At 40.4% G+C, this 14,699-nt stretch overlaps 1 protein-coding gene across 1 annotated transcript in view; it reads right to left on the bottom strand.

The window, feature by feature from the left end:
• The window catches only part of cacng2b (calcium channel, voltage-dependent, gamma subunit 2b), a 71,361-nt gene extending 65,778 nt beyond the window's left edge, over positions 1–5,583 (bottom strand). Inside the window, exon 1 of the mRNA XM_078268167.1 lies at positions 5,364–5,583. Coding sequence (XP_078124293.1) covers positions 5,364–5,574 — 211 coding nt within the window. The 5' untranslated portion in view covers positions 5,575–5,583. The remainder of the gene's footprint in view (positions 1–5,363) is intronic.
• Between the last annotated feature and the right edge of the window lie 9,116 nt (positions 5,584–14,699).

The following is a 14,699-nucleotide window of genomic DNA, read 5'->3' as shown; positions in this document are numbered from 1 at the left end:
ATTCACATCGACAAAATGTGTTGGTGATTTGACACAATTTTGCAACTCTGCCAAGAATTCATGTTCTCTGTCTTAAAAAAATAACACATTTTGTCCCTAAACTCACAACAAACTTGCAGCAATGAATTTATTCCCATGACCTTGTCATCATTACATAATTTGGTCATATGGTTGATCACAGGTAGCTTTTATCACACGTGCATATCACATTCTTAACAACAGAGCTTGAAAAAGCAGTGATTTGAAACAAGTTGCTCACTGTTTCCTTTTGAGGTAATTTTCAAATGAAACCAGTTAATCGTTGAGAAGAGTGAAAGTTCATATTGCAGGATAAAAAGATGATGAACACAAAGTACAGAACAAGAAACAAGAACACTAATTTTTAATGAGAAACAAAAATTCAACATTTTTCATGGGTCTTTTTATTCTTTCTCGTAGAAAGTGATCATTAGTTCAACTTTATTCTGGGTGATGTAAGTGACCTAATAAAGGAGCCTAACACCCAGCAATTCTTCATTTTCCTTCACTTATTGCGCAGGTTATGTATACAGCTGGCATTGGTGTCTTGCTGCCAATTCTTGTAGTCCCAAACCTGATTGGTTCGAGCTTTGTTTTTGTCCTCCATAGCCAGCGTTCATCTAACAACACATTTCTTTCACAACTACTCTACATTCAAGGTCCCATATCATGCTCATTTTCATGTTCATACATGTACTTTGGATTTCTACTAGAACACATTTACATGCTTTAATGTTAAACAAACTGTTTATTTATCTCATCCTGTCTGTCTAAATATACCTTTATTCTCCCTCTGTCTGAAACGCTCCGTTTTAGCACCTGTCTCTTTAAGCCCCACTCCTGAAAAAGCCCAGTCTGCTCTGATTGGTCAGCATTTCCGGGTCTTTCGCAACTGTGCTCTGTGAGTCTCTGCACCATCATTGCAGCCAGGGAATGACTGTATGTCTGTCTGCACATACACTAGGCACGTGTCGGTGTAAACTGTAAGATTGAAGATTGCCTAATGTTATAAAAATGATGATGATGTGTAAGTTGAAAATACTTTGGAGAAAGAACAATAATGGCAAAAAGACGAGGTGGAACTGTTACTGAAAGGTATGTAAGCATACCTAACTGATAAGCCTGTCTGACGTGCATCATCGTTTCCAAAGGTCTCTGTTTGGGCCCGTCCAAACTACAAAGCAACGTGGGAGTTTTAAAACCAAATTGTGTTACCAAATGTCTCCATTCTAGAGGCTCCGAAATGCCAGAGTAGTGTTGACGTGAGTCTTAAATGTGGCAAAATGTATTCTTTTTAAACCAAACCATAGTAGTGTAGAAGTAGATGAGTAAACAGGGCCCTCATGGGAGGAGGGTTCACAAAGATACTAGAAGGAATAGCCATGGATGCGAGGAGAAGCCCATAGATAATGCCTACACCAGTTTCTTGTCTATTGCTATTACCTCCAGCGTGTCTGTTGGTCATGCAGAATTCATAAAACCATAGTTATATTTATAACTGTCGTAACGATTGAATAAAAAAAGGCTTTTGCTCTTTGTCTAGTTTACATGTATTACTGTTCTTATGTCAAAAATCTATAATTGTGTATCAGACTTTTCTTGTTTGATATTCTGGAACCGCTCACACATGTGAAGCTATATAAACCACATTGTACTCTAACTTTGTATGGTGCTAAGCATTAATTTAGGCAAGCTGCAAAGTTTGCCACAGGCAGAGGGACATAACAGCCAAAGCCTGGACACCATCTTATCTTTAACTTTGACTTTTTATTTAACAAAGGATATATAGCCAAGGCATCATTATTTTAGGCCTTAAAAACCTCAAGGCCTCACCTTTTTACTCCAAAGACGGTCAAAAGGTCAGAGATGTAGCCAGGGGCAAGAACTCAACAAAGTTTGAGAAGCATCAATAAACATGTAACATAAATTGTAAAACTGTCTGTTAAATAATGATGAATAATATAGTATAGTATTTGAGGGCATCATACAGATTTTGTTTCACTCTGATAGACAGCGGTGGTAAAACTAAGTTAGCCACTGTAGCAGAATAAAGATGTTTTGTTTTTTTCCAGGGCAGTGAAGAAATACTGAATGTAGTGATGTAATGTGAGATTTTTTAAACAACTGTCTGTCTATTATAATGTTTCAGCTTCACCTGCACATGGTGTGCTGTAATATCTTCCCTATTAGCAGAAGAAATTAACCTGAAAAGACTCACATCCAGGGGTAGTTTAACGTGCTATGAGCCAATCCCAAGGAAACAATACAGTAGCTAAATGTTGGCAAGGTATATTGTGGAAGTGAGGCGTGCACTGTAGCAACACTGTGAAGTTGGAGAACAGTTGAGTATGTATAACCATCATTTGAGTTTGTGGCATGATTTTAGAGTTGAATGGCATAAAGTCAAGTGGCAGGCCAACTGGCAATAATATGAGACTCCTTGAAGAGAGCATAATGCAATGTAACAGTTCTATAATGACTGTGGAAAGTCATGAAATAAGCACAATCAGGGACTGACCAATAACACCAAACTCCAATGCTTCATGATCTACATTTTTGTAAGAATTAAGGGGTTAATATTTCATTTTAAGATGAGCGAGATGACATTATGCTGACACTAGTTCATAATGATTAAGATACAACAAATCACAAATTTAAATGTCACATGCTTTACTTGATCTCCAACATCTGCTTATTTTGTTTGTAATGTCAGATCTGTAAATTTAGATAGCATGTTGTAAAGATCTTAGTGTCCTTAAATGATTACACTTGAAGGTGAGGTGAGGGGCTCATTACAGTTTAAATTGTAATATATTTTAATGTTACATTGAGGCCTTGAGACAATGAATAACCAGGTGTGTGACAGGATCAGGCTGTATGGCTCAACCGATGTGACAATGTGAGGTCACAATAAGAGAGAGTCACGTCTCAGCATTCACGCACACGCACACACACACACACACACACACACACACACACACACTACATGAGTAATAGGTAGGTGGTTATTATGACATACAATACATCAAACTATAGAAAGAGTGTTGACTCAGCAACGTGTGTCATTCCACGTCATAATTACCGCCAAATTTCGATGTATTTACATAACGAACAAAGCATTAGTGCATACATTAAAACTGTTTGCTCAAAGTCGGAAACTGGACAGAAAGTTGTAGTAGCAAAAAATTGCTGTGTCAAACTTTAAGATAATCCGTCTCTGTTTGTATTTTGCGTCTCTCTGTCCTTCCTTCTCTCATAAACCCACATTTATAATGACAAGACATCAGCTATTGTTGTGGCAGTCACTGAAAGACGACCAATCGAATCAGGGGAGAAGTACCGCAAATGCACTAAAACTATGTCAGCACATGGCTTTGTCCTGTGAATCAGGTGAATCTGGGGCAGGGTTTTATGTGATTTAGGAGGAAGATGGATCACACAGGCATGGTGTAAGTAGGAGTGTGTCCTCACCCTCTGCAGCATGTGTGCGTGTGTGTGCGTGTGTGTGTGTGTTCTTGTTTAACTATATTCGTGGGGTCCAAAAACCGGGAGTCCAGTATACTTGTGGGGTCCGGACAGCTTTGTGGGGCCAAAATGCTGGACCCCACAACTTTAAAGGGCTGTTTGAGGGTTAAGACTTGGTTGTAGGATTAGGGATAGAATTAGGTTATGGTTAGGGTGACGGTAAGGGTTAAGGTTAGGCATTTAGTTGTGATGGTTAAGGTTAGGGTAAGGGGCTAGGGAATGCATTATGTCAATGACGGGTCCCCCACAAAGATAGTGACACACACTATGTGTGTGTGTGTGTGTGTGTGTGTGTGTAGCGTGCGTGTGCGTGTGTGTGTGCGCTTGAGCTTGTGCGTGTGCGTGTGTGTGTGCTTGTATTACTACTATTACAGCAAACTTTTCAACTTTAGTGTTTAGCACTCTATTCTTTTTAGAAAGTATTTGAGGCTTATGACTTATATGTATGTTTAGAATTAGAAACAGGCTGAAGTTAAGGATAACAGTTGGGTATTTAGTGCCAGTTGTTGGGATTAGGAAGAGGACACACTCAGATCACAGGAATTTTAAAATCCTACCTTACTTCACACATACAGAGACATTTCACAGTTTTTATTCTGTGTGATCGCAAATATATTCACACTAGAAGACATCACACACTACATGATGTTAAGATTTTGCTTTTTTCTTTCAAATACACTCTCATGTGTTGCTCTCTCATGCACACACCCAAAACATGTCTTTGTCCACAAGTTTCAATGATGTTATGTAGGGCAAAGTCAGTTTGTACCACATTTAAACTGGATTGTTCTCCATCTCAGCTCCCAAACAAACCTGCATAGCAGTTCCCTTTCTCTTTACATTCACCATTCCAAACACAGATGCAACTGTCCAGGTTGATCTTTTAAAAAGTTGAATTGGCTGAATCAAACTGCTGAAATCAGCTTTAACTCAATGATAGTATGGGAAGGAGGAAGGATTACTGTGAGTGCTAAACTCTCCCTTCATAGACATGGGAAAGGAATATACAATTATTGTAAAATAGACTTAAGAAAATCTCAAATAGATTCTAGTGTACAGTCTAGTGTTTACAGATTTCCCCTTTCAGCAGAATGTAAAATGACAACAATTGCAAGCTTATAGCAGGACTGGTGGCCATATGAGTCAGTTGGACCATGCATGTCCTTTGGGGTCCAGTTTGGGAGTTCTCTGCTGGGACAATTAAAATGCCAATCCGTACACCAGCCATGACCAAAATGACAACCCACACCCTGGAAAGGAAAGCAACCAAACACCATTTGTTGGCAGCCTTATCCAACACACCTGTTAGAAGAAGCTGCATTCATCGCTCAATGTTTCAACATTAGGTTAAGACTTCCTTCCTACACTTAACTAAATGTGAAGATGGGAAGAATTCTGCAATTTTAAAATTACGTAAGAGTAAATCACTACGAAATGAAAGAGTGGGACTTATAATACTTGGCAAATAAGGATATGATGTCACAAATTGCAAGCAGGGAGAAGGAAGTATGCAGATAGATAGATAGATAGATAGATAGATAGATAGATAGATAGATAGATAGATAGATAGATAGATAGATAAGCAGAGGTGTGTGTAGGTTAGGGAGAATAAGCATGTTTTAATGTGTAGAAAGTAATGCTGAATACGTAGAGAATAGAGCAGACATGTGAGTGTATGTGCAGGCATTACGAGTGTAAATGCAGGACTGTGTGTTTGTGTGTGTGGGCATGTAGGAATCGATCTGCCCGTGTGCCTGAGCGGGGTGTTGTTGGTGTATGTGTGTATATATTGTTGCTTCTCCAGTAGATCTCCGGCTCACCTTCCAAGCAGCAGGTCCTCCAGAGGCCCGAGTGCGTCATCACCTCCTCGTTCTTCTTGCTGGTCTCATTCTCGTTGGTGCTCTTGATCTTGCAGACACCGCGCGAGTACAGCCAGTAGTCTGTCCCCACGGCGATGGTCATAAGGCTGAAGGCGGCAAAGGCCCCCACCGTGGTCAGCAGCATCTGAACTCCGCGGTCAAACACACCCATGTTGCCGCATTCCACGAAAGGGGGGCCCCCTTTCCTCTTGATGTACAGGAAGTAAATATTTGTGAGTTTGCGTCGCCACGCCAGCTCGGAAAACGGGGGGTGGGTTGTGTCGGGAGGACGACGGTAGCGGGGGGCGGCTGGGGGGGCGGGGGAATTAGGGGAGCTCGGGGGAAATCGTATGGTTGGTTTTGGGGTGGAACAGCAAATAAGTGAAAAAAATTAAGATGAGGTTGAAGGTTTTGGGGGTTGTCTGTTTGGCCCAACAGACGGGCAAAAACAGACTTTGGTTAGGATGGTAGAACCTTTAGCTACAACGGTGTCTAAATTCTACTCCTTAAGTGGCAGTAAGTTGCCCTGCTCTGGAAAACAAAATGTTGACCTAAAAAACACAGGCTTCTAGCAGATCCCACAAGAGACCTGGTCTGCGATCTAGGTCCTCCTTTGTTGAGTTAGAAGGCCTCTAAACGTCAAACTCTCAAAAAAAGGCCAAGGTAATGAGAAGATGGAGGATTTTGCTCTGTTTCTCTGTTGTCGTCTCAGGATTTCTGAGCTGACTAAAGCAGTTGCATGTATTACAATCCTCACAGCTTAAACGGTGATGTATGGAATGATGTGCATGTAGCGCTTGATTTTTCCCACATAGGCTGTCACGTTCAGCCTACACTGTTATTCTCTGGCTCACACACAAACACAGATGCACACACACACACACACACACACACACACACACACGCACACACACGCTCACAGAGCTAAACTTTTACTCGCACACACCTGTACACGGACGAACACGCGCATGCATGCAGTGTGAATTAATTCATTCTGAAAAGGGATGAAGAAACATGGGGGTGTGGGGGTGGAGGGTGATTAAGACTAACACACTTGGCAGTCTGATATCTTTAAAATGGCCCCAAAAAAAGTAAAAAGCAGAGACCTCCAACAGATGATGACACAATTCGGGATGAGATCTGACTAACTTGATGTTACCCAGGGGATCAGTGAATTTTGGAAGCTCATCTCAGGCATTTCTAAAGAATCAGGCTATCACATGTATTATGTGGGAAGAAGGTGACGGGAGACAGGCAAGACAGACAGGCAGGGCCCAGAATGTGTTGAACAAAATAAGGACTGGATGTGCTGAAAGAAATGAAAGAACAAATTCAAACCAGCAGAATCAAGCGCTCCCCCAAAATCAAGGACAGAATAATAAATAATGGCAAATAATCAGCCGGTACCATGACTGCCATGAAAACCAGCCATTCCTTAAGAGATAAAGGAAAATAAACCAACCAGGGACGATTAACCCCTCCCTCCAAATAATAAAAAAATCAAGCCAAAAAGAGGAAGAAAAAATATTAAGTTAATCAAATCAAACGACAGCCTGCTTAGTTTTCCTTTTTCCTAAAATTCTGATCCCCAGTTTCCATATGTGGTCCCTAGACCTTTCTCCGGCGACAGTTGGAATCTGCTATAGGGGGACACAGGCAGCGGTACCGACGGCACACCGCGGAGAGAGGGGCGCATCCAGGCGGAGAGGCCGAGCATCACCGGTCATGCAGCCGGTCGCAGGAATGAGGAGGACACGGAGGGATGGACGAAGCTTCCCGGAGCGACAGATCCTCTTCCTCCAGCATCCAAACGATCCTAGACGGTTATATCACGGCCAAGCGGTGTACAACGAGCGCACATACACACACAGCCGTTTACAGTCATCACATAAAAGAAATCATCAGAAATCATCAAAAGGCTGTCAGGCGCGGGGGGATTACTGTACATGTGCGCAAAAAAAAAAAATCAAATTTCAAGTCGAGCAACACATCAATCCTTGGTTTCCTCGTTTTCTTCTTCGCAGAGCTGAGACAGAAGTGGAGAGAGGAGAGGAGGAGGAGGGGGTGGATGATGGTTAGAAGCAGCGGATGAAAAAAAATCGACACAACCAGAGAACGAGGAAGAGAGAGAGAGAGAGAGAGAGAGAGAGAGAGAGAGAGAGAGAGAGAGAGAGGTAGATGTTCCGTGCGCAGCAGCAGCACTTACGCAAAAACAAGCGCACTGCAAAAAAAGTCCTTTTCAACAAGTCAGTTCATTTAATGCTGAATCTCAGTATTTCACTTTTCTGACGACAAAAGCCCATGTGGCTTCTTAGTGAAAAGAAAATGCATGTTCCATTAACTTTTTTGGAGAATTATTTTCTTAATACCCTTTCAAAAATATTGAAGGCAAAGCAAGACAACTGTATTTATAGGCTATGGCACCTAACATGCAGAGTCAATCCTCTGTCAATCCAAAGTGCTTTAAAGAAATGCATTAGGATGAAATCAATTAAAACAGAATTATAAAAAATGTGATTAAGAAATAGATCAAATTCAAACTGAACCAGCAATAGTTATATTGCAGCTACAGTGCTGTAGTCTGACTTCATATTTCATTTATTGTGTTGTAGCTGTTCAACTATTTTTTTCTTACAATATTTACTTACATTGAGTAGCTATTTGGGAACTTCTCTGTTGGAAGTCCACAACTTCTCAAGCACTCAAATAACTAAACATTAACTAAAAAAAACTGTCCCAAAACAGTCTCTACTTTGCCTATATAGTACCTAATTATAGTTATTTTAAGGAAACAGTTACGGACCGAAAAAAAGTTCTAGTGGAGATATGCTGGCCTAAAAGTAGTCACATTTAAGGTTTCATAGTCCTAATAAATAATGTCAGTGTGTATGTTTTAACTGTGGAATGTAAAATTCCTCCCCTGGTTACTAAACCACTGAAAGTCCCCCACAAAGTATAAAGGGTTTTACCTTGATTGGAAGTAATGGCCATGTTAACATAGGATCTGGGATTAGATTGTATGGGTTATTTTATTTATTGATTGATTTGTATTGAGACAGACCTTGATAATTAAAACTAATCCGCACCATTTCATTAGGAAGCAGGTTTGACTGAAAGATGTACAAACAAATCCCTTTGGCATCCTTTCTGCCCTGTTGAAGTGTCCTGGAGCAAGGCACCACCCATACTATCCCCAGGAGTGCTGCTCTGTAGCTAACCTCTGACCTCTACATGGAAGAGGGTGCAATAAAAAAAGACAATTTTTTGACAGGGATCAATAAGGCGTCACGTTATTATTGTCAGCGGGTTTATTATTTTCAAACAGACTGATGTGTATTTTAATTTCCTGGTGAGGGGGAGATATGAGACACAAATGATCAAAGGGTTGAGCAGTGAGTGTAAAACACCTGAACGAGCGGTTAAGGGCTTGGATGGGTTCAACAGAAATAGATGGGCTAGGTTGTAAAGCTCAGTGATCCATGGTCAGTATGTTTGACTCTGTCATATGTTTCATATCCCCTCACCTCGCAGAGAAGACAATGATTCTCTTACTGTCACCACCACTGAAATGTACTTCACATTATGTTGAGACACTTTTTCCAAAGATTATCACAGAGTACACAAAACAATGTATTTAAGTGTGCTTTGTGTGCTGAAATATTACTTAGGTACGTGCATGCAAATGTAGATGTCAGTGGTGCATAGGTGAAAATGGATTACAATACCTGTAATGTGAATGATTGTAGACCTAATCTGCATAATGTGTCTGGATAATTTCTGTGTTGTTTTTTTTATTATTATTTTTATAAATATATTCAAGTTAGTGTAAAAATGTTCTTGTCTTGTTTGTTGTTTCTGTTTTATTAGTCACATCCTGTTCATCCTCACAGTGCACCATGGTTACTGCTGCCTCTACGTGGTGCTGAAACGGACAGCTCCCTCCCTGGATCCAGAAGCACGGCAACTGTCTCCCTCTTGTGATAGGCTGCTCTGTGGCCACATGGTATTTTCATGGGGATTGCCAGGGATCTAGACACAGATGCACACACACAAAAACACCCATACTTAGTGCAGCAGGCTGGCCTAGAGGCAACAGAAACTGTTGATGTTTTGTTCTCTACAAGGAGGTGAAGATAGGTTGAAGCTACATCTCTGTCTATGGTTGAAAATGATAATTGGTTGTTCATGGATGCTTGGGGTTTATGTCTTTATTCAAGAGATTTAATCTATCACTACTCTTGTTGCTTATCTTCTTTGCCATTGAAAAAGGGATGTTTAATTAAAAAAATGGGACTAACCAGTTAGATAATAACTACTGTGCTGTAGTAGTTTTAGCAAATGTCACTTTCAAAACTTTAAGTAGGAAAATAATCTCTTTCAAAGAAGTCACACAGTGAATGTATGGATAGTGTTACTATAGTTTACATATGTCATCCCAGCATGATTAGATGAGGGTACTTTTTGCTCAATTTGCCCTTGCCAAATCTTTATAATATGCACATGCAGTATCAACAACAAGAAGTGACAAATCACAATTTAAGACATAAGTACCAAACTTCCTTTGAGACAGTAATGAGAAAGCCAGACTTACCATGTTAGATATTTAAGAATTGTTGCCTCTCCTTTCCATTTGGTAACCCTTTATATAACAATACTGCACAGTTAGTTTGGTAAATGTGTGAGCTAACGTAGCAGTAGAAATAAAACACATTTGCATGCAAGACTGAACCTCAAAAGAGCAGTCAACTCAAAATTAGTTTAAAGAGGTACTCCAGTGATTTAGTATTTCTCTTCCAAAAAGTTAGGGGACTCGCAAGAGATGCTTTTAATAAAGAATAGGAGGTGGGAAGGGTCTAAAGAAAGATGCTTTGAAGTTGCATTATGGGATATGTAGGATCAGTTTCTTCTAATCTGATACAGAAGTAGGCTACAACAAATGTCTCCATTAAGATATCTCTGCATCTGCAGCTTCAAAATTGACTAAGTGCCAATGTCTTTTAAACTCCACACCTCCAGTTTGTAATGCAGACTTTCTATTAAAAATATTAAGTCTCAAGCCCAAGCTGGGATAACCCTGTAACAACAGTTTTTAATGGGTTGAGAAGTGACATGACAAAAAAAACTAAACTTTGGCTGTAAAATGAGCGGAGTGACCTTTCTTTAACGTGATTAATATACATGTAGAACTCCATTCCAAATATCCTCATCCAAATATTTAAAACAAAACAAACTGATCCTATACAGGATTGCTGTCTACCAACATGATCATGAATTACATTTAAATCAAAAGAGACTGATTGTGTACTGGCTCCAAGAAATAGAGTCTGTCAGAGAAGATGAGTTATGACGTTTCAGATGCATGGAGCTCACATCCCACACATAGAGCTGCAACGCAGCTGTGGGTTACACAGTACAAAGGCTAACCCACAGAGGAGGTGCAAATCTTACACAACCTTTCATGATTTCTAGGTATCAAAGTTCAGATTTTTCACAGTTATCTCTCGCTGCCATTTGCAGCCTCTGATATGCAAAATTTCTCACTACTGCTACAAGTCTGCCAGTGCTGCTGGCCTGACAGAGTGATTCAGGGAACTCAGAGTGAATGTATAAACCAAGGAGCAAAAAGATAGCAACTGGTTCAGTCTGATAGTTCATCCGTATATCCATCCAGCATGTTTCAGGAGATGCCTAAGACATTAATGGTCTACTGTTGAAGAAACTTGGAACAATGGATTTTGGCATTTTGAAATTACACTAAGTTGCCTGTTCCGGATGCTGTAATTAAAGGTCAACACTTCAAACTTTGAAAGGCCATAACTGCTGCAGCAGAAGTATGATCTGGATGTAATGAGGGAGGCTCTGTCTTGTCACAGATTGGCCTATAAAGCTGCCTGCACTATTTGTGGGTGATTACATGCAGAGTGGACTTTTTGCTTTTTGTTTGAGGGTTGCGCTAACTCATGCTTTTCTCCATGTTACTTTACCTTATCGTACCTAGAAATACATATTCACCCCTGGATCAGATTGTTAAGTTGAAATGCATATGTATTACACTTATACATGCCAAAATAAAGACCCTGCTTTGGCATTGGAACATGGGTTTGAATGAATATTTCGACATTTTGGATAATGCGCCTGTTGCCAAGAGAGTTAGGTAAGAAGATCAATACCACTCATATCTCTTTGCAAATATAAAGCTACAGTTAGCAAAACTTAGCATAAAGATTGGAATCAGGGGGAAAAAGCTAGCCTGGCTGTGTCCAAAGATAACAAAATATGCCAAACATCTTTACTAATTTACATTTTACATTTGTTTTGTGTAATTTGTGGGGGGGTTAATATGACTACTTCTTGCCTGGGCGCAGTGACTTCCTCCTTCTGGTTGCTTGGCAGTCTCACACTGATGACAAGACTCCAGGAAGTCATTGCATAACTACACTTTTTTGTATGTATTTAACAAAAGAGATATGGCGTGGTAATTAGTGAGCTTCAGGTTTTGTTAACTTTTTGACAGAGCCGGCTAGCTGTGTCCCAACATATTTTGTTCTGTAGGTACTTGTTGGAAGTGTAATTTACAAAGTAGTTCCTTTGTAATTTTTTAGTGTCTCAACTGTGGGAAAATCTTGTCTGTAAGGCTTCTGTTTAAAAATATAATGAAATGTGAAAAATAAAATGTTGAGATTTGTTTACCGGGGCAGTTTAAGTGCTCTTAAAAAAGTACAGGAAAGTATTATGATATTGCAATATTAATCATATTCAAAGAACAGGATTAACTTTTTTTCAAATTACCTCATTCAGTGACGCAAATCCTTTAGCCTAATAACATTTCATACATTGAGTGAATTACAATCACAGTGACAAAACTGAGAGATTCGTGAACGACACACAGACTGATGAATATGAACCGTTTCCAAATGAAAGATACAAGAGATCTCCAAAGAAGAGAGGAAGCTGCAGATAAGAGTGGGAGGAAGAAAGTGAGAGAAAAAGATTGAGACGGAAAGAAACAGAGCTGTAGAGAAGAAGAGAGAAGCAGCGAGAGAACAGTCTGCCATGTTGGCCGCCCTCCCTCCTCCTCCTCTGGGGTCTAGAGGACATGTTTAACATTCTACTCTACTCCTCCTCCTCTCCTCTCATCCAGCCACAGCCTCAAGTCCCTGCTGCACTCTGGTTACTGATGGCCAGAGACCAGAGGAGAGGCAGAAAATCCCTTAATCATGACCAGCACGGCATTGTTGCTGCATTGTTGTTGCCGTGTCTTTGGATGCTCATTCTGCACAAACGATATGCCGATGACACACGTGCAGTTTGTTGTGTTTTTTGTCATGGTTTCTATCATAGGAGGTCTTTCTTTCTGAATCAATGCCAATACTTTGTCAAGAAACATATTCAATGATGCACCAACTATCTCTAAAAGTGGAGAGCTTTACACCAACATGATTTTATGTACTTTTGCATTAAAAAAAAGTTGTATAAAACTGTCGACTTTGTTCGAAACTTCTGTAATTTGTTTTAGGGTCCAGTCTCATTCATTTTTATGTTTTTTAGGTGTTTCTTTTGTTATATTTAGGCTATACCTGCTATTATTTTATAATATAATAGCAGGAGCTGTGATTTACTAAGCGCATCAAGAACACGGTTATTAATTTACCCACTCATGACTTATAGCAAACCAAACACGATGGTGCTTGTGCACCAAGAAGTAGTGTATGATGATGATTGTTAATGATTTTAGTTTAAAGGTGCCCGCAACTTTACTGTTTAGGTTTAGTCCCACTGCTCCTGTCAGCCTCATTTACAGCCACAGATGTTTTCAAAGAAAACAGCTCAGATGAACCTACTACCTGCCCAGCACCAAACAGCAGATGAGGTTAGCGACTAGCTTGTGAACATAGTGGAACATTTTGCAGTTAAAAGCCAGATTTTTCCTATAAGCATTGTGGAAACCAAATCGGAGCCAAAGGGAGAGTGAATATTAGACTTACATTTTTCAACACTCCGAATAAATAGTAATGCAGTCTATATCCACGACGTTCCACTTCTGGGATTGCTCCATTGCTGCCGGAAATTCTGCCGGATGTCACTCTTTTCGGCCGGATGTCCGTTACCTTCTGCTTTCTTTGTGTTGGAATTTTAAACTCTGGTGGATTTATGAGGACTATGGTTAACAGCTCCTCAGATCTCTGCAGGGTAAATCCAGACAGCTAGCTAGACTATCTGTCCAATCTGAGTTTTCTGTTGCACAACTAAAACAACTTTTGAACGTACACGTTCCACCAAAAGAAGTTCCTTTCCTGAGGCTATTTTGCAGCGGCACCGGGGCTTCGTTCAGCGTTTAGCACCACCCATGACAATTGTGATTGGTTTGATGAAAAGGCCAATAAACCAGAGCATGTTTTTCTCCCATCCCGGAATGCTAAATGGACTAGCCAGACCCTCCTCCACAGCGCTCTGGAGGAAGGTCTGGCAATGCGAGACTAATGGTCATGTTGCTCTGTGTTTGTGGGTGTGAAAATTCTGTTTAACATAACACCTTCATAAGGTGATAATATGTCAATGTTGTGTTAACAGCTTGATCAGCTGACCCCAGGTGGTTAAAATCTTTACTGCTTAATCAGTTAATCAATGATTACAGCTTTAAATATTTGCTTGGACTGCCACGTCTTCAAACTGAACATTGTTGAGATACTTTGCCATTGTTAGACAGTGCAAGTTGACATGTCAAAGTTCACCAAAGTTGAAGTTGATGTTTTCTGGGCATTTACCTTGCTGCCGCGAGCAAAAGCACCGAAAGCAGCGAATTCTGCTGGTGTGAATGGTTTTACTGTAGCCATGTTGTTCATCTCTGCTGCTTTCTTAGTGTTTCTGAAAGAATGAGTGTGTGAGTGTGCAGAAGACACATGCACACGACTCTTTGTCTAATTTAAGCAGTGGCTCCATTTGTCTCTTGTCTTTCAATTTTTTACGCATTATCTTTCTTTGCTCTCTTTTTCGCTTCGTTTTTTATTTTCCTTAAACTCACAATTCAGATCCTTCTCTCTGTCACACTCTCAAGCGCTTTTTCTATTCTCTCTTCCTCTCTCTCCTCTCTTCCCCCTCATTGCCTGAGGGTGAGCCAGGGTGTCCTGTTCCTCTCACTCTCATCCCAAGCTTCCAGTCTGCATGAATGACTCTGCGTTACCTGCTGCAACCTGGCCTACTTCGAAAGTTCCTTTTCTGCTCTGCTCCAGCGCCACCAGCAAAGTCACAGCCAGACAGAAAGAGGTGCTGGGTCGGTGAATTAGCAATGTAGGGAAG

The sequence above is a fragment of the Sander vitreus genome, chromosome 2, assembly GCF_031162955.1.
Source record: "Sander vitreus isolate 19-12246 chromosome 2, sanVit1, whole genome shotgun sequence".
Classification (NCBI taxonomy): domain Eukaryota; kingdom Metazoa; phylum Chordata; class Actinopteri; order Perciformes; family Percidae; genus Sander; species Sander vitreus.
This window is presented reverse-complemented; position numbering and strand designations above follow the sequence as displayed.